General features: G+C 32.3%; 1 protein-coding gene across 1 annotated transcript in view; it reads right to left on the bottom strand.

The window, feature by feature from the left end:
- Positions 1 to 20,671, bottom strand: part of LOC111635432 (transcription initiation factor TFIID subunit 1-like) — a 92,536-nt gene that overhangs the window by 37,647 nt on the left and 34,218 nt on the right. Inside the window, exons 10-16 of the mRNA XM_023380392.1 lie at positions 10,400 to 10,444; positions 9,347 to 9,454; positions 8,556 to 8,729; positions 5,241 to 5,414; positions 2,783 to 2,973; positions 2,589 to 2,703; positions 2,214 to 2,409 (exon numbers count right to left, since the gene is read on the bottom strand). Of these exons, the coding sequence (XP_023236160.1) occupies positions 2,214 to 2,409; positions 2,589 to 2,703; positions 2,783 to 2,973; positions 5,241 to 5,414; positions 8,556 to 8,729; positions 9,347 to 9,454; positions 10,400 to 10,444 (1,003 nt within the window). The remainder of the gene's footprint in view (positions 1 to 2,213; positions 2,410 to 2,588; positions 2,704 to 2,782; positions 2,974 to 5,240; positions 5,415 to 8,555; positions 8,730 to 9,346; positions 9,455 to 10,399; positions 10,445 to 20,671) is intronic.

Below are 20,671 nucleotides of genomic sequence, written 5' to 3'. Positions count from 1 at the left end.
AAAAAAAAAAAAAAAAAAAAACAAAATCCGATACACTATAACCATAAATACACAAATAGTTAATAATATAAATACAAATAGTGTCGGAGCACTACATTAGCTCAATTCATCCCCATCAGACTGTATAGAACTTCTGAATTCAAGAAGACTCATCATAGATGTGGTCATAAGCTAGATGTGTTGTTTGAAGACAATATTTTTTTTTCAAGTTAGTGAAACAGAGGAAATCTTAAACAAGTGACGTTTATTCATGGTATTGGCTCACTCTTCCTTTCTTTTCTTCCTTACTTCTAATTATACTTTACTTCTAATATAATACTTCTACTCTCACAAAGTTTAAGATGAATGCATATTGCGTATTTATTTTGTAAGTAAAATTATGTATTGTTGGTGATGAAATATATATCCACACATAACCTTATGCGTTAACAAACTAAGTAAATTGGAATGTAAATTGTTGAGTTGTAATTATTGTCATGTTTTTGTTTAATAAAGTTATCATTTAATCAGACTGTTCATTGTTACATTAGTTCCTCATAACCATGTGTTATGGGTAACCAGAGAATAAAGAAAACAAAAATGCTCAATCAATGGAAATGCAAATAAAACAGAAAATTCAGAAAAATATGTGCAGACTTTTATGAGTAACTTTTATCTCAAAATGAGGATGTGTCTAATTAAATGAAAAAATATGCTAACTCTATATTTATAGGTCTTATTATCAATATATATAAATTATATTCTATACAATATAATTTATTGATAATATATGACTATGAGCACTAATATAATTTAAAATGAATTTATATAAAAAAACTTTTTAATATTATTAATATAACCAAGTGCTATGGATCAGAGAGAAGGAAAGAAAAGTCAACATCCATATAAATAGTGACAAAGTGGAAAAAGTGAAAAGGTTTAGACACCTGGATACTTGACTCTGATTGCAGAAATGAGAAAGAAATCAAAAAGAGAATTGGTATGGCAAAAGAAGCTTTTAGCATAATGAAAATAATTGTGTGGGGGCCTCTGAAATTAGAATTAAGAAAAAGGATGGTCAAATACTACATCTGAGTGTTTTCCTCTATGGTACCAAAACTTGGACTTTGAGACAATGCAACATTAGGAGAATAGAGGCCCTAGAGATGTGTATGTGAAAGGAATAGAGAAAGTCAGATGGATAAATAAGATGAGAAATGAGGAAGTCCTAAGAAGAGTGGGTGAAAAAAGGAGCATATTAATTAAAGACAATAAAAAAGCAAAAAGCTAACTGGATGGGACACATGATTTGAAAGGAAAACTTATTGAATGACATTATGGAAAGAATGGTTGCAAGCAGAAAAAAACAAGGGAGAAGGAAAATTAAAATGATGGATGACTTAAAAAAGGGTAATTATAAGGAGCTAAAGACAAGAGTGCAGGATAGAGTAACATGGGAAAAAAGGTGGTGCTCACCGAACCTACTATAACAGAAAACTAAAGAAGAATATAGTATCAGATGCTATGAGAAAACTCATCAAAAGCAACAATAAAAAGCAAAAGATAAGAAAAAAAAAATCAAAATTTTTAAAAATGCATAAGAATCAGAAGTCAAGTTGTACAGTGCAAAATCACCACTTGGCAATATTTTTATTAAAGTGATAATAAAAATCCTAGTCTGCTTATTTCAAAATTCAGAATGAAATTAAATAACATTGCACACTTCAGGAAAAACAGCACAATATGTAACTCCTATGTGATATAAGTTCTGTGTACCACATATCTAGCAATTTCATATCATCATGCAGCAAGTTCAGGCAGGAAAGTAGGAAGTGACATTGAGAATCAAAGGCAGTTTTTGTGCAATGTCGTCCAGGTTTCCAGATTGGGAATTTTTTCAACTGACCAAGAAAATATGGGGAATTTTTTGAGGTTACATTTTTTTTTCACTATAATCTTTTTTCAGCAGACAAACAAAAGTTTTGACACAACATTTGAAATTCTGTTTAATTAATTTAAACATTGTTATCAAATGAGTTAGTCAGAATTATTCAAAAATGATTCCTATGTCTAAGTGACAGCATGTTACTTTTGCTTTCCAGGCTCCAAATTTATAAGGCCACCAACACTTGCATTAATTAGTAAATAAAACTGGCAGTGATAAATAATTTGAAGTAGCGAATAAAATTTAAAACTGGCAAAATAATTGATGATTTTTTAAAATTTTCTAGAGCAAATCTTGAGAATATATAAATTAATGTAATATAAGTGGTATAATAAGTTAATACCTGTTCTTTTAAATTCAGCACAATGGTTCAGCCGTTTCCTAATACTACTTTCAGAATAACATGGAAAAGCTCTTTTAATATCTTCAAGTTTGCATCGAGGTGGATGATCTGTACTCATTTTGAAAAGCCGATAAATAAAAACCTGAAATGAAATACAATTATTCACTTATAAATTTTATATTTATTAAATATATTACTCAAATAATCTGTTAATGGGAAACAAAAGTGAAATGATAAAATTTCATTTTTAAGACTTAAAGTTCTTTTGTGGAAAATGTAAGGATTTTTAAAAAAGTTTGAATATATCTTTAGAAAAATTACCTGCAAAAATTCTTTTGTAAAAAGATATGAATTCTTAGATTTCGGACCAGGAACTTCCATCAATGGTAATTCTTGTCCCACTACATATATAGTGTCTACTTCCCGAATATAATAACTAAAATATAAGAAAAATTTAAAAATAAAAGGAGATTAATTAAAACAAATTTTAATGTTTTTAAAATAGTTTCACAAACCCTTGTTGAGTTCTTATAATTAGAAAGTCTGTATTTGGCATTTGGTGCTCATAAAGTGGTGCACGAAATAAATTATTTTCAAATGCTTGCAAACTCTGTCCTTGTTTCAAATGACCTAGGAATGGTGATGTATGAATAAATTGCACTGGCTCTCCATACTTAAATGTTGGAGCTATTTCTTTTCCTGGTCTCTAAACAAACATTTCAAATGTAATTACAATTATATAAAAGCAAATTATCATTATTAATATCTGTCAAGTAAATTAAGTAATAAGGTAATACATATAAAATATTAGAATCCAGATTTGCCAAATGCTTATGTCATTATTATTAGAAAATTCTGTTTGTCTGTTATTAAATACTAACGAGTTTCCATTGTTTTTGGTATGTATTAACGTCGGAATTAGATTACGAAAAGGATTGAAACGGATTCTCATGAACAGCTAAATCAACACGTCTTTATTGAAGTACATAACGGTGCAGAACTCTGCAGTGCGCAGGCGTGCTACTACATATATACATTTGAACTGCCATAGATGGCGCTGCGATACATAGCAGTTTTGTTTCATCATACCTTCGAAAAAGGTCCAGAGAAATCCTTGTGCAATGTTCAATTAGCTGAAATCCTCTTAACAACCAGCTCAATAATATATTTTACATCAGAGCAACCCGAAGAGCAGTACAAACTAAATTACAATAATATCTATACAAATGCAATTCAGAAAACAATCCAACAACAAAGTTTGTACTGTCAAGGTTGGAAATAGATTCAATATCAAAGCTTACAATCAAATTAATACTCCAACATTAACTATTTCTATTCTACAGGCATTACTAAATGTTGAATTGTATAAATTTCTTTTCTTATAACAAATCTTTTCTCTTTAAATTCTTTTTAATAAGCTGGTTGAAATAATTTACATTTAACATTGTATTTAATGTGATAATTTTAATTTGAGTTATTCAATCGGTTATATTATTTATGAAAGCAAACAATACACCTTTAACAGAAAGTAATAGTTTAGAAAACCTTGAATCTTTCTAACCAGAGGATCAAAAATGTTCATATTCCACAAATTAACCCACTGTCAAAAACATGTATTCATTGCATTATTAAGTTAACTACAGTAATTAATTCAACTTTATATTTTTTAACTCTAATTTCTGTAAACTTTTTTCATTACATTACTACATTACTATTTGAACAAATATATTTTATCTAAATTTGTGTAAGCTTAAAAATTTCTATAATAAGGAATAAAAGTGATTGTTTTAAATCTATAATTTTTTATTTATTTAACACTGTTTGTTTATCATTTTATTTTTTTCAAGTATTTTATGAGGAAACTTTCAAAGTCACTCTGACTNACAGCTAAATCAACACGTCTTTATTGAAGTACATAACGGTGCAGAACTCTGCAGTGCGCAGGCACGCTACTACATATATACATTTGAACTGCCATAGATGGCGCTGCGATACATAGCAGTTTTGTTTCATCATACCTTCGAAAAAGGTCCAGAGAAATCCTTGTGCAATGTTCAATTAGCTGAAATCCTCTTAACAACCAGCTCAATAATATATTTTACATCAGAGCAACCCGAAGAGCAGTACAAACTAAATTACAATAATATCTATACAAATGCAATTCAGAAAACAATCCAACAACAAAGTTTGTACTGTCAAGGTTGGAAATAGATTCAATATCAAAGCTTACAATCAAATTAATACTCCAACATTAACTATTTCTATTCTACAGGCATTACTAAATGTTGAATTGTATAAATTTCTTTTCTTATAACAAATCTTTTCTCTTTAAATTCTTTTTAATAAGCTGGTTGAAATAATTTACATTTAACATTGTATTTAATGTGATAATTTTAATTTGAGTTATTCAATCGGTTATATTATTTATGAAAGCAAACAATACACCTTTAACAGAAAGTAATAGTTTAGAAAACCTTGAATCTTTCTAACCAGAGGATCAAAAATGTTCATATTCCACAAATTAACCCACTGTCAAAAACATGTATTCATTGCATTATTAAGTTAACTACAGTAATTAATTCAACTTTATATTTTTTAACTCTAATTTCTGTAAACTTTTTTCATTACATTACTACATTACTATTTGAACAAATATATTTTATCTAAATTTGTGTAAGCTTAAAAATTTCTATAATAAGGAATAAAAGTGATTGTTTTAAATCTATAATTTTTTATTTATTTAACACTGTTTGTTTATCATTTTATTTTTTTCAAGTATTTTATGAGGAAACTTTCAAAGTCACTCTGACTGCACATAGCCATTGTAGTATTTATAGTATATTTATCAAACAAAATATTTAATCCACTCATTAAATGAGTCCCAATCTAAACTCGAAAGATTGATATTTTGAATATTCAAATATGGAATCCTACTTAAAATCTTTTGTAAATTTATAAAACAAAAATACATACCCTCCTATAATAATTTTTAATTTTTGTAGCCATTCCAATATTCATCATTAATGGAGGAAACTCTTCTGAATATTCTGCAAAAATAAGTTTCCCATCTTTACTGGATAGATCGTTAATTGTTCTCATAAAGAACATGTCTCCACCACCTGATGCTTCACGTTCTCTCTCCCTCATCTAAAAATAAATTAAGCAACTAATATTAATAATGTAGCATAACAATTTTCGAGGAGGAGGAAATGAAGAATTTAGGACAAGCTTTATTAGGTTCATGGACATTTTTTGCTTCACCACATTCTGTTGATACTTGTGGAATAAATGGTCTGCCATTAACTCCCAATTCTGGTCAAATTTTTGGTCCTTTTCAAAAATTAAAAACTCTTAATCATGATTGTCCTTGTAAATATTTTGATGTTATTAGAGGCAAAAATGAATGATTAATGATTTGTAAGTGAATATTATTTGAAAAATATACAACAAAAAGAAAACAGAAAGATAGTGGAAGAAAATATATCAGATTTAGCATTATTAACCTTTGAGACTTTACTTTTGTGAAGAAATTCTAAAGCATCTAATCTAATTCATCAATGTCTTTCTCCTAATTGTATTTTACTTGATAGTGAGAATCATTTGATTTGTTTTGAAACCGTGACCTACCTGTTCTATAATTCTGGCTTAGTAAACACTAGTATTGTGTTGTATTCCAAAGACACATGCCATGTGTCTTTGGAATACAACACAATACTAGTGTTTACTAAGCCAGTGAGAATCATGTAAAATTTGCAAATTACAGTTTATATCATATGACTGAATGTTGTGCTTGTGTGTCATTTTCGATAGATTTACCTACATGGCTTGCTCCTGAAACATTAATGGGATGTTCCAGGCAAAAGTGGTTATTCATTTCCATATCCTTCATCATCAGAACCAAAAAGTAATATTTGGTCATTTAATTTCTAATGACCAAATATTATAATTTATAATTTTATAATTATAATTTTAAAATTAGTTTTAGGTAAAGAACTATGGGTTGTGGCAGTACACCATGTATTTTGTATATAGTTTATATTTAATTTTAATTAGCTTTATTTTTCCTTCTACATTCCTTTCTTTCACCCCCTTTTTCCCTTTTCTTTATTCTATGGTCTACTCTCTATGGAGAGTCTCTCCCCAAAATTCCTTTACTTATTGGCTATAGAAAACACCCTAAAACAAGGGAAGGGATGAGGTAAGACGAGAAGAATGAGAGGAGAAGGAGGAACAAAGTGAGAAGGAGAGGGAGGTGGATTTTGAGAGCGTACGGGAGACAAAGAGAGATTCTCAGAGACGGACAAAGAAATATCCGTGATAGACTCACAGAAATTAAGAACAAATCTTTGCATTGTAACCACCAACAGTAGTGTGACTCGAAGGAAAAAAGGGAGATCCTTCCAACTTTACGTGAGACCCTCACTAAGGACATTGCAAAGAGAAACGATCTTCGAAGACCTTACATACTAGCATTGGGTACCCCTTTTCTGAGTTCTAACTTTCCTTTATCTATCCCCTATCTTCTTACCTTAGTTTAATATTACTTTAAGTCTTATTTGTTATTAGTGTTTAAGATAGTTTTAGATTTTTGCGCGATGATTTTTAATAACGGTTCTTTATGTCGCGTACTATGATTCAGGGTTTTGTTTGTGTAACCTTGTTTACGATTCTGACTGTTTCTAACTGTCGGGACATAAAGTTAGCACTGGCATCCTAAAGAAGCCTGTAATTAAGCTTTCAGCCTTAATTAAAGTTGTCCTTTTTGTCGTACTTTGTTTCCACGTGTCTTCCTCAAAGATGAAAACCGCATACCTTCACAAGGTATTATATTACAGATGAAATATACCACAAAATTTTATTATTAGGTAAACTAGACTCTGGTCAAAGTGTTTTATATACAATAGCAAGAACATGATGTTTTTCAAAAGCTAGAAAATATACCTTCAACTTTTAAATCTTTTTTAGAATCTTGTCTAACAACAGATTCACTAAGGAGATCAAATGCACCTAAGTTACTAAAACATGAATTTTTTAAGAACATGGATTAGATGATTCATACAAAATAAAAATCATAAAAGAATCTTTTCCTTCTATTGAATTCAGATGTCGTTCTTTGGTTTTACCCAAAAATGTTCCAATAAATTATAATCACTTAGCATATTATCCATTAGAAGAAGTGTATTATTTATAATGTAATGTAACATTCATTAAAATCAGATATATGTAAAATAATCATAAACATGTATTGAAAAAAAAAATCCCCAAGTACAGACAAAAATACATAATCAAACAAATAACCAAACTAAACATAAATAATATTCTTCTAATTTTTATATATTTGTATTGTATCGCTGCTCTGAGAATTTTAAAGTTGATATAATTTCTTTCTCTCATAGGTATAGCTTCTGCAATTGATTTTGGCAAAGATTGTGTTCTAAAGGAGTGTTCGTTCAATGAGGTGAGTTTAAAAAGATAAGACAAAAACTAAGATAAGATTGTTACAAGATACTAAAGAACAAATAGATAATAATACTACTGCCTATATTAAATAAATATTACAAAAATAAAACGATCATTACATAATAAAAAATATTGAAATAGCCACTCCTACATACTTCAGATCTACAAACAAACCTATACAAACAATACTCTCTCCTGTATGATTGTAGATGTAGCCACTATCCCTGTGTTTAAAGAATAAACTTTTAGATATTGTATATAAGTGCTGTAAATGTGTAAGTGCATTTATCTTATTCAAACATTTTTCCAATACTTATTTCATTTTTTTCTTAATTTATTTACTGACTACGTGCTCTTACCTTTGGACCAACTGCATATAGCAGTGTAATGAAAATGGAATCACTAAAGTTTCTAATGGCAATTGTTGCTCAGTAAAACTGAAAAACCACTAATATGACATAAAAGCAGCATATCTGTATAACAAATTAAATAACTGACACACAGAGCAACCAAAAGTACTGTAATTTATCCTTATAATTATATTGTTAAAAGAGAGGTAACTTTAAGCTTAATGGCATTGTCTTGTATTTATGCAATAAATAAATTAACAACAAAAAATATTCAACTATTCAAAATCCATTCTCAATACTGGGATGGCAATTCCATTGTTTCAAAAACTGCACTCAAACCAAATGCTGATGCCCATGTAACAAGGTTGAAAACATTGCTCTCTTGTAAAATTATGCTTGAGATGAATTTTGTGCTCTTTATTAAATGACAAAAAATATTCCCTTTGTTATTCAAAGTAAGATTATAACATATACTTACTTCAGCTACTTGCTTAATGTGTTTTTTCAGAAATATAACCTCATGACTTCTGGATTTTGACAGAGGACCTCGATAATAAGGCTTCAACACAGGTCGATGAAAATTCCTCAATACAGCTTCAGTAATATTAGGAGGATAAAAAGCAGGATGCAGTTCCAATGCAGGAATTGAATGCTACATATTTTTAAATAAAATAAAAATAAGCAACAAACTGTCAATTATTTGTTTTTAAACAATAATTAATATTCTTTTTTATTTCATTAAATACATGCAAATTATAAAAACATTAAAAAATATATATAAAAAATTTAAGTCAAATAAATAACATATTAAAAGATAATTAACACAATACATTAATGTTTTACTAAATTAACGTTTATTGAAACAAGAAAATCACAACAAAACCAATATACAAGTTTCAGAAAATAGCAATATATTATTTTGCAATATAAAAGAAATTTGGATATTTTATTCAATTTTATTTTATTTTTTTGTTATTTCCAATTCTTCAATTCTTAATCCGAATGTGAATAGTATTATGAGGATTTAGTACTTGTCAGGACTAATGATTGCCATCACTTGGATGTAAATTACCAATTCTGAGAAATTCTTCTTTTTGAACCATTTGTTTTAACAGCTGCATTCAAACTGTAAAGGTCTTTTAGTCTGACTGTTCAACAAGGGTGAAAATATTTGCTTTTGTAGGTTTTCATAGCTCCTGCTGGATATCGGTTTTGTGTGTAGTGCTTAATTATGTATACCAACTTTGAGTAGTTGTATTTATTACTTACTTGAATTATGATTCCTTCATTTGATCTTAAATTATAATTTTGAATGCATTTTGGATTATAATATTCATCATTTGAAATATTAAATGAATCTTTTTGAATTATTGGGAGCTGAAATATAATCAGGAACTTTCATATTAATCATATTTCATAGATCAGAAATTTTATGTTAAATTTATATAAATGAACAAAATATTCAATGTAATAAAATTTAAACAATATGCTGCATCTAAGAATGAAAATGTAATAAGCTTCAGGAACATTTAAGATATTCAAATATTATATATATTTTTATTTTTATTCATGTTTTTCATTGGAAACCATTTTACACAGTGCCGGCCCGAGGCAAGTTTTAGGACGAAGCGAGATCATATTATGGTGCTCCCTTGGTTGCCCCTAATTTATACCCTTTAATTTTCTTTACCACTGAGGCGCCCCCAAGGACTTAGCACCTGGAGCGGCTGCTCCGTTCGCCCTATGGTAGGGCCGGCTCTGATTTTATAGCTCATAATTACTGTTATTAATATTGATAATAGTCAGAACTATGCCAATGTTACTTACCACTCCAGCAAGATAAATTTTTTCCACTTGAAATATCTAACTTTTTCTAGCAATTTATGCAATATTTGTTAATAATTTTTATTTTTACACACTGCATATATATTAGTATATATATTCTATGCACATTAAATTAATTTTAAATACAGTATTTGTAATTTTTTAAAACATCTTAAAAACCAGCAGAAGTTTTTTGAAAAAAATTTTGTATTTCTTCACAATGATTTGAAAACATTTTTTTTTTGACTGAGAAAACTCAGAATATAGAATATCTAGAATTTCTTATTAAAATACTTTCAATCTTTTACAATCTTCCTTAGATATATGTTTGCGTTTACTTTTTTAAGTTAAATTTATATTTCGCTATCAAATATCTACATTCAAATAAATTATGTAGAAGATAATCTTGTCTTTATATTTAATTTAATTTTTGTTAAAACTCTAAATTTTATCATTAATTTCATTAATTGTTTTGAATAATATAAGTCAAATGCTTACTTCATAAGGAGCAATAATTTCTTTCTTCCAGAATTTCCAAACATCCTATAATAAATTTAAATACTTTCAATTGTTTTATTTGATTAATATTCATTAATTGTTTTGATTTAAAAAAAAGCACATTGGCATTTAATTAGAACATTTATTACATGTATTTGCAGTTCTATTTTCAGTCAAAGCTGATTCATTTAAGGTACAGTACATTCATTAGTATGAATGCAAAGCAAGATTGTCAAACTAACTTAAAATTTTAAATTTGTAAAATGCTTGAACTTATAAAATTATATAATTAATACATAATACTATGAAAAGTGCAGAATCGCCATGAGGGTGAGGGTGATAATACAATCTGATTAAAACAGTAAAAAACAAAACAAATCAGATGCCAACTAACTCTAGGGTTTTTGCCCAGCTCTGCCAAAGAAAAAACAAAAACAAAAAAAAAAAACAGAAGCAGACACATGGATTCACGCAACAAAACAAAATTATTCCTGTGTCTTACAATTTTGTTAAACAGACATAATTGTGTATTACAAAAAAATTTCTTACAACTAACTTAAAAGTAACTTATAACTATAGGGATGAAATGGAAAATTACAATAGACAAAGGAAAGGAAAAGATAGGGGTACCCATACTTGATTGATTCCTTTTTTATTTTTTTTTTACAGAGATGATTACTTTTGATGATTCTCAGTGAAATTTCATTGTTGGTCCTTTTGGGGAGGTTAACATATCTTTTTATCGGAGATCAAAGGAGACTGTCTTCATCAATGATTAATTGAAGCCTCAGGATTCTTGTTCCAATGAAGCCTTAAAGAAAGTCCCTCACTACGGTCAGGATCAATCTTTCCTCTCCACTGTCTCCCACAGTTTGACTCTCCTTCCTAATTGGAAAATCATTACCTCTCCCCTTTAGGCCCTTAAGCAATTTCTCTCCCTACTTGACTGTTCAGAACATTAATCATCAACTGAGTGAAATAGAAATGAAGACAAGAAAAGATTCTAGAAATGGGAAAAAACAAGAATCGAGAACAGAAGCTACAAACTAGAATATTCTATTAGAACTTAAAATTATGGCATACAGCCACAATACATTAATAATAATATTTTTATTAACATTAATATACATTAGTTTACATAAAATAAGACATTGTTTAAAATAATTTTACAATGGTTTATTACATAAATCATGTATTACTAATTAATATTAAAAGTAATTTGGTGTAAATTGATTTAAACAAAAGAAATGGTCTTATGCTGAATTTTCCTATATAACCAATTTAACCAACAACTAGGGTGTTCCACATAAAACCATTTTAATGATGATTTTGGGTCAAAAACACAAGGATGTTACTGAATTTCTTAAAAGACCTGAACTCAGAATCTGGGTCTAGAGGTTTAGGCTTAACTACTTCTGATAAATACCAAAGTTTCAGTATACAATAGCAATAGAAGGTTTACGTGGCAAATTCAAAGTCACACCATGCATAAATATATTGCTTATTAGTTTCTTAGGCTGTAATGTGTTAGAACATGTAAAATAAGCTTCACATTGCTATCGGACACTGAAACTTTGGTATTATTAAAAATAGTTAAGACTAGGCACTGTTTCAAAAGACTTTTTGACACTGTAGCATTTGCGGAATTTTCTGAATATATCTGGATTGCCGGTGAGACCATTTAGATTTGGCGGCCAAGCTATTAGATAATCGTGCAGGAAGGCGACGAGGATTTTTCTCCATGGGTCGAAAAGCTGGCAGTCTGTTAGGATGTGGTGTGAGAGTTTGGAATGTACAAGACAAAGTATTCCAACAAATTCCAATAAACGAACAGTTTATTACAACCAGAATTAACAACCAAAATACTGATGCCCGTCAGAGACAAAATACATAGATCTATACAATCGGTCTCTACTCTCGTTCAGGTTCTCACAGGGAGTTATTCTCGCGTGATCATATTGTGAATACTAACTTATAACTAACTTAACCCACAAATAGGTGTGCTTGTTGCAAAAACCAATTGCTATGAAATTCAAAGTGTCACCAATCTTTAGACTGCACTAGTAAGTAAGCACAATTATCTTCGTATAATTGTACATACAGTGCCGGCCCGAGGCAAGTTTTAGGACGAAGCGAGNGCATTTGCGGAATTTTCTGAATATATCTGGATTGCCGGTGAGACCATTTAGATTTGGCGGCCAAGCTATTAGATAATCGTGCAGGAAGGCGACGAGGATTTTTCTCCATGGGTCGAAAAGCTGGCAGTCTGTTAGGATGTGGTGTGAGAGTTTGGAATGTACAAGACAAAGTATTCCAACAAATTCCAATAAACGAACAGTTTATTACAACCAGAATTAACAACCAAAATACTGATGCCCGTCAGAGACAAAATACACAGATATATACAATCGGTCTCTGCTCTCGTTCAGGTTCTTACAGGGAGTTATTCTCGCGTGATCGTATTCTAAATACTAACTTATAACTAACTTAATCTAATACTACACTAATACGAGAAAAAGGAAGAAAGAAGGAGAAGAAGTCTACCGGTACTTAGCACAGGGGTCCTGATCGGGGTGGTCGATGGCTATGGGGATTTTATCAGTCGACATCGAATTGTACACCATTTCTCGTATGGTAATCTTCACTGGGATTTAAGTATACACTAGGCTCTCATCGGACAAGTCCCTGGTCCTTTTCTGGACTCCTTTCCACTTGGTCCTCTCGGCCCTTTTCTTTGTCAACAAGTTCTGACGAATGATACCCACGATTCGTCCAACACCTCTTCTCTTGGTGTCCAAAACCAAATTGTCCTTTCTTCTCACCCCTTTGTCTACTCTTACCAACCCCACGGGCAAGACCCCTCTCTGTCCTCATTGGCAAAACCACCAATCAGGCCCCACGAAGTTCCCGCTTCTGTCGGGTGACCGGAAATTGTTATTAGTGGAAAGAAGAAGAAGGAAAGGAAAGAACAAAGGAATTCTAAATATAAATACTATAGCTATTTGTACAAAATGGCGGACAGCCGCATATACACATATACAAAATGGCGGACAGCCACAGTGGGACAAGGTATCCGGATTGCCAGAATTACAGTTACACGCTGGACTATTTATTACTTTAAATCTGTACAGATAACTGTTAATATTGCCGTGCTGTGTGAGAAGAGATGTTATTATGTAATCATGTTGTTTGATTTTAATTTTCGCTCTAGCTTCCACTGTCGAGATGAATTTGTGTGTGATATGTCCTTTGTTATCGCTTTTCCATCTATTGCCCTACGTTTTGGTTGTGTCCTGCCTAAGCATGCGCTTTACGGCAGCCAAAGAAGGCATGTTGCAAAGAAGGTGTCCCTGTTTAGATAGGCGGAGGTAGCAAGCAGATCTGCTAATTCATTCCCTTGGCACCCTGAGTGTGATCTGACCCAAGCTATGCGAGTGTTGTATAGGAGAGCGCAGTTTTTAAATAAGTTCAAGACTTTCATACTTAGTTTTGTTGTTATTTTCGGTCTCTTGACACAAGCTATCGCTATCTGTGAGTCGCAGCAAATTAGTACATTTTGTAGTTTCAGTGTATTAGTTTCAGACCTTCCCTGAGCATGAGGAGTTCGGCCTGTACAACTGTGTGATCATTGTTTGATTTGTAGTCTGAGCATTGGAGAATGGAAGAGCCTTCCAGCAAGGTAAGACCTGAACCGACGGCGTTATTGCTTTTGGAGCCGTCTGTATAGAATCTAATTGGTTGATTACTATTGTATGTGACTATGTTCATGTTGTGCATGTAGGAGGGGTAAGGGAGAGACTGGACCTCTGCCAGGGAGGCGCAGGGAAGGGCGCAACCGTCCCTCGTGAAGGAGCCATTAGATTTGGCAAAATATAATTCACTTTACTCTTTAATTAAGATATCTAAAGGGATTTTGTTTGCCAAAAGAAAGGCGGAATTATGCAGGATCATACAATATGCATCAATTAATTTTATGCAGAGTCGTCTCTGAAGTTTTAGTAATATTTCACTATTGATTTTTAAATTTAGACCTTCAGACCAGACCGGAGAAGCATAGCTCAGCAGAGGAATGCTCGCGCCTTCATAGATTGTGTTGATAGCTGTAGAGTGCAAGCCCCATTTTAAAATGGAGACTTTTTTAAGGAGAAACAGCAGCCTTTCTGCTTTGCTGACCTGATCTCTGATGTGGGGAGTCCATGAAAGTTTGTTATGTAGGGTAACTCCTAAGTGCTTTAGGGTCATGACATATTCTAGAATTTTTCCATTAAACTGTAGCCATGGCTTTTTCACTTTTAGTTTTCTACTGAAAAACATAAGTTTAGTTTTATCAGGGTTAAATACTAGTTTACACTGTACTGCCCAATTTTGCAATTTACTGAGTATCGAATTAGCTTTGTTATGTAAAATTACAGGGTCATTTTTGACTAAAGTTACTAAGAGATCGTCAGCAAACGCGAAAATGTTGCTGTTTCTGGGTAGTCTAATATTAAAGATGGTGTTTAGTAAAATATTCCAAAAGGTAGGGCCGCAGCTTGAGCCTTGAGCCACACCAAGGCCAATATCTTTGCTAAAAACGGAATTACCATAAAATAGTGTCGCCTTCCTGTTTATAAAGTAGTTATGCACAAGCGTGAATAAATTTTCGGAAATACACACTTTTTTCAGTTCGTGTAGTATTAAAGGGACCCACGCTTTATCGAAGGCATTGGAGATATCAAAACTAATAATTAGGCAAATCTTTTTATTTTTAAGTATCTGACAATGTTTTTGACTTTTAATAGGGGATCTACAGTACTGTTTCTGGGTCTAAAGCTGAACTGATTCAGGTTTAAAAATTTTGATTGAGTAAGGTGGTAGTTGAGGCGGTTAATAAAAAGCTTTGAGGGTTTTTCCTAGGATGGAGAGTAAACTTATCGGTCTAAATGCCTTTAAATTATCTAATATTTTATTAGGTTTCGGAAGTAATTTGACAAAAGCCAATTTCCAAGTGTCTGGAAATTTGCCAAACGAAAGACAGAGATTAAATATTTTCTGGAGGATGGAAGGGGAAATTTCGTAAACAAGTTTCATTATCTCCGCCGTGATAAAGTTGTGGCCGGGGACTTTATTGCTTTTTAAGACCGAAATGACTTCATTTATTTCGAAAGGTTCGAAGGGAGGGTCAGGATCCTTGGAGTACTCTTTGCAAAGGTTTTCTCGTATTTCTCTATGGTAATTAGTGTCGTTATTTAATGAGTCATCCAAAAATATATGTTCAGTGAAGCCCATTCAACACTACCATTGTTGCAGAGAGGTACGCCCACTGAATTGTTGATGGTTAATTCAGGAATGCTGGTATTAAAATATTTCTTGAGGAATTTATATATGTATGACCAAGGATCACAATTTCAATGCCTGGTTGTAGTAATTGACAATACTTCAGTTGGAGTGCTTGAGGGTCGAAGTCTCAGAGACTTACCAGGGTGACTTAAGATTCTTATGATTGATCTGATTCTTTGGCAGCTTCAGGACCAGAAGACTTGCTAAGGTTGGTTTGCAATCAGTGGCTTTAGGGACTAACTACATATCTGATGCTATTGGTTTATGGCTGGTGCTGCTGCTGACAATGACAATGAGCTACTGCTGCTGCTGGCTCATTGTCAGCAACTTTGGGGCCAAAAGGCTTTCAGGCTTGCTGCTGACTCAAAGGGAGCTGTATGATATCTGGGTCCATTTAATGTCCATGATGACTTCCTTTAAGGGCAAGTTATTACGTTAAGTTTTATCGAAATCAATCTGTAACATTGAAGGATGTCTTCTGCAGTAGAGTTAGTGTGTAAGAGTCTGAGTTTTCAAGGTCAGGTTAGGACTTTATAAAATGTACCATCTAAATTATATATCACACATCTAATAAAGATCAGCAAACTTGTATTTTTTGTTAGTAAACAGATTCTTTTGTTTTGGTATATAATTGAAGAAACTTCTGTACCTCAGCACTACTTTCTCAATGTGTATTATATATAGATATTTAAAAACAGATTAAGGTATTTTTCCAACACAGATTTCTGGACAAGAAGTCTAGTTGTTGTATGCTGATTAATAGTTGATGTAAATGTTGCTAAGAAAAAGATTTTAATCTCCTTTGCCTATCTTCCTTATGATTCTAGTAAACCTCTTCCTATGGAGAGATCAGATCTGTGTTAGAGTTTTCTAGCAGTCATCACCTTCCTCTCGTAATTGGTTATGATGCAAAAGCATACAACATAGAGATATAAGAAAGACAGTCCCAGACAAGATTATCTTTGAAATTTTTTATGCTTATTTTAAATCAAGATAATAAATCTACTTATGTCAGTTTCAGATGTGCAGAAATTCTGGATCTCACTATCTTCAGGTTAAACTGCAGTGTGATGGTGTGGAGAGCACGTGGATGGACAACACAAAGAAAGTGGTCTACAACAAAAGTTTTATTGTTGTTCGTGCAAGTATACAATATTCTCAGTGATCCCAACTCCGATACATACAACTCGCGTAACATATAATTATATTGGAAAGAGAGTGCAACAGTACTTCGCAACAATTTAAAACTGTACTTAACCTATCTTAACCTAATCTATATACTAAATAAGACATTAGAATGAAGGGAAAATATTAATATTAAGAATAGGAAAAACAAGGGAAGATTGCTGGTGGGGTACCCGTGTTTCTTCTTTTTCTTCAGAGTCCACTCACATCGATGAAAATGAACTACCGTGATCTTCCTTCCTTCCCGTGATGTCTCACTCTCGTTGTCCTCGAATCGCTCCCTTCTCCTTTGTTACGGCGACCAGGATCTCCTCGCACTGTCCGTCCTCTCCCAACGCTAGCTCCAAAAGTCCCCTTCACCCTTTCTCTCCTTGCCTCGGGGCCTACTTCCACACCCTTGTTTTTCGTTGTAGTTCTCAGAAATGTTTTACCACCAGCAGGGAAACAGGACCGTTAGAAAGTTCGAGAAAGTGTTAAACAAAAGATCGAGGAAACTTAATCATAGGCTTAATACAAAATACAAATATAAAAAAAAAACAACTGGTGTATCACCACAATGGACTGGATCTGTTTGATAAACCTTCCCTGACTGATCACATATATTGTATTCATTTTAGCTTTGCATCTAACTTAAAATGGTTCATTTCACAACCCAAAAGAATTGCTTGGACACTTTTTAAAAAGTGTCTCTTCCAGACTGGGTTGCTTTTTGAGCCAATTTGATACTGTGTCAGACAATGAGTTGGTTGTTGAGCTTGTGAAATAAGAAAAGTATAGGACTTGAAATATCCTAAGTACTTAAATGGGCGTGAACTTCTCATAAGTAGACAGTATTAACTATCAACTTAAGTGAAGTTCATCCATTGTTTAGTTCCTTGGTGGAACAGGGAGTTGAGTTCTCTGAGGTCATCAATTCTAAAGTCACTATGCTAAGCACAGTGGAGAGTGGAAAGTCTATCATAATGCTCTAACAGAGTAGAAAAAGCTCCTCTTAGAGATAAAAAGATCTTCATGAAAGGATTTTTGCTTTAAGATTTCTAATCTTCCTACCAGTTTCAGACTTTTGAAGTTGTTTCAGGATTTTGTAGCTAAAAACTACAAAATCCTGCTCTGAATTGAGTTCAGTTCTTCACAGTAAACCTTTGGCATCTGCTTGGAAAACTATTTTCTGTTTATGGAAGGCTCATTTTCCAGACTTTAGAACTGACTATTCAAGGAGGACCACTATAAGCTAAAGTGCATTGAGGACCTCTATAAGCAAAATGCAAAGCAAAAGTACTTGGTCATTTCTAAACAAAACACTTTTGATCATTCAGCTTTACTGAAAGACATGATAATGGAATATATCTTTTTGATGAGTTCTGTGAAGGTCCCATAGTGTGTAGATCTATGGAACAAACAAACACAGAAACAAGTTGGCTTAACAATCAACAGGGATTTTAATCTTTACTTTTGATGATTCACAATACACAATCATTGTACAATCTAAGATGTGATTCACCTTTCTTTTTCCTCTCTCCTCTCCCTCTCCAAGGTTCTTCTGCATATGACAATTGAGAACCAGGTAGCAAATCACCTACTTACATCTATTTCTATCCTGACAACTTGTTTCATCGACGAAGATAATGATAACCAATTGTACTTAAATGCCAATCTCACAATCTGCATGCATAAAGAAAAAAACAAAGAAGCATGAGAAACAGAGTAAGAAAAACGCTATAGGGGAAGTCATGGTTCAAGATATATATTGCATGTTACGGTTAATAACTCATCTGAACATAACAAAAAAAATTAATGTCCTCAGATGAAACTTCCTTCTAATTTCTATGCCCTTGGTATGTGCTTATCCAATTTTCAAGTACAGTAGGTGATTGGTTAATGAACAGATCGGATAACAAACACTTTTGCAAAAGATTTTTATGTTCGGACAATGAACACATGATCGGATAATGAACACCCCACAGAACAAACACAAGAAGAAGCGATGTAAAATAATGAATACCGATTGGTCTTCCCTTGTCTTTGGGCAACAATTCAAAACTTTTTGGAGTGCAGGAGACGTCAACATTGATGCTCAAGCCAGTATATACCAATCGGATAGTATTCCTCTGAACTTTGAAACTCTCCCTTGTAATTCCAGTCTTTTATTTTTCTAACAAAACAATTCTTTTATGTATTTGTGAGACTGTCGGGTAGGCACTCGTTAAGTTTTGCATCTGTTTTTTTTTCTTTTCAAAAGGTGAGAGTATAATAGCAAAGGTAGAAAGTGGGCAGAAGATGCCTAATGTTGCTGGGCAGTATGGCGTGAACAGGTCTACAGTAGGCCGCAGTTCAATCTTATTTAAGAAAAATACTGTATAATCAAGAAGACTCAAGCAGCTAAAGGAGTAACAAAAATCACATGTGAGAAATAAAGAACATCGAAGAGTTCATAATGGAACCTGAAACTGATCTGATGACAGAAGAACACCAAGAAACTCGGCGAGATATGTTTTCTTCTGAAAAAAAGGATTAATGCCAATATCTGTTATTAAAGATCCTTTGAAGAAGTGTGAAGATGTCAGAACAACAGTTTTAGAATGGCATCCAAACCAGGTTTAGGCTTGGGGATTTCTACAATTGCAATGCTATTAATTACTTACGAAAAATCCTGAAGAAAAGAGAAAAGCAATTGACATTAGACAGATTCTTTAACCTTTCAAACGGAAAAAACATGACTAATAAAAATGCAAGACTGTGTATGTATGTATTTTTATTATTACATATGAATAAACGTAGTAAGAAAGTATATAGTTTTTATTTTTGGGGTCTCCAGAACAAATTAATTAAATTCCCATTAAAATCTATGGTAAATAGATAATCGGTTAACAAACAATTCGGATAGCAAACAAAGTCTTGGAATGGATTATGTTCATTAACCGATCACCCACTGTATTACCTTATTCCAATCATTAGCCTTGTAACTATCATTGTATGAAATAAAACCCACAGAAAAGCAAACCATGGAAATCTAAAATAAACAAAACAGGTGGTTACACACATTTATTATAATGTGCCATTTGATAAATCTCATTTGGTTTTCTGCTGATATGCATGATATAATGAGGGGCTATTGTATAGATCAACGGTGGGCAACCCCCGGCCCGCGGGCCAGCTACGGCCCGCGAAAAGTTTCTATCCGGCCCGCGAGATGTTTAGAAGAAATTATAAATAAATATTTTTTGATGTAATTCGTCTAGTTTAAATTGAATATTATTTTCTGAAGTGTTGTGGCAGCAATGACAGGAAAAAATAAGGGAGTCTTTCCTTATTCAAACAAAAAATGGGAGAACAGAATTTTTCTAAATTATTTATCTCTATCGCATCATCCATCAAGAAAATCTATGTGCAAAAGCTATGCAATTAGAAACTGTAATGTCTGTCGTATCCAACTACATAGTGCTGTTTTTATTGTGTTTAAAGTCACTTAGATTTTACAAATAGGTGAGCCGTTTACAGCCCGGCACACGCATTTGTAAAATCTAAGTGACTCATACAACATGGAATTCATATAAAACGGAATAATCAACAGCGTTATAGGGGGGTCGACTGTAGTAATTAATTTTTTATTTATTTATTTCATATTTGCAGACTAAAAATTAAGAGGTCATAAGGTGTCAATTAACTACTATGGCCCGCGGAAAAAACGTAAAATTTATTCTGGCCCATGTTATAAAAAAGGTTGCCCACCCTTGGTATAGATATACATTAAGATTTATACCTTATTGT

The sequence above is a fragment of the Centruroides sculpturatus genome, unplaced genomic scaffold (genome assembly GCF_000671375.1).
Source record: "Centruroides sculpturatus isolate CEXI.00-Female unplaced genomic scaffold, Cexi_2.0 scaffold904, whole genome shotgun sequence".
Taxonomy (NCBI): domain Eukaryota; kingdom Metazoa; phylum Arthropoda; class Arachnida; order Scorpiones; family Buthidae; genus Centruroides; species Centruroides sculpturatus.
The sequence above is the reverse complement of the archived record's forward strand: the minus strand, read 5'-3'. Positions and strand labels throughout refer to the sequence as shown.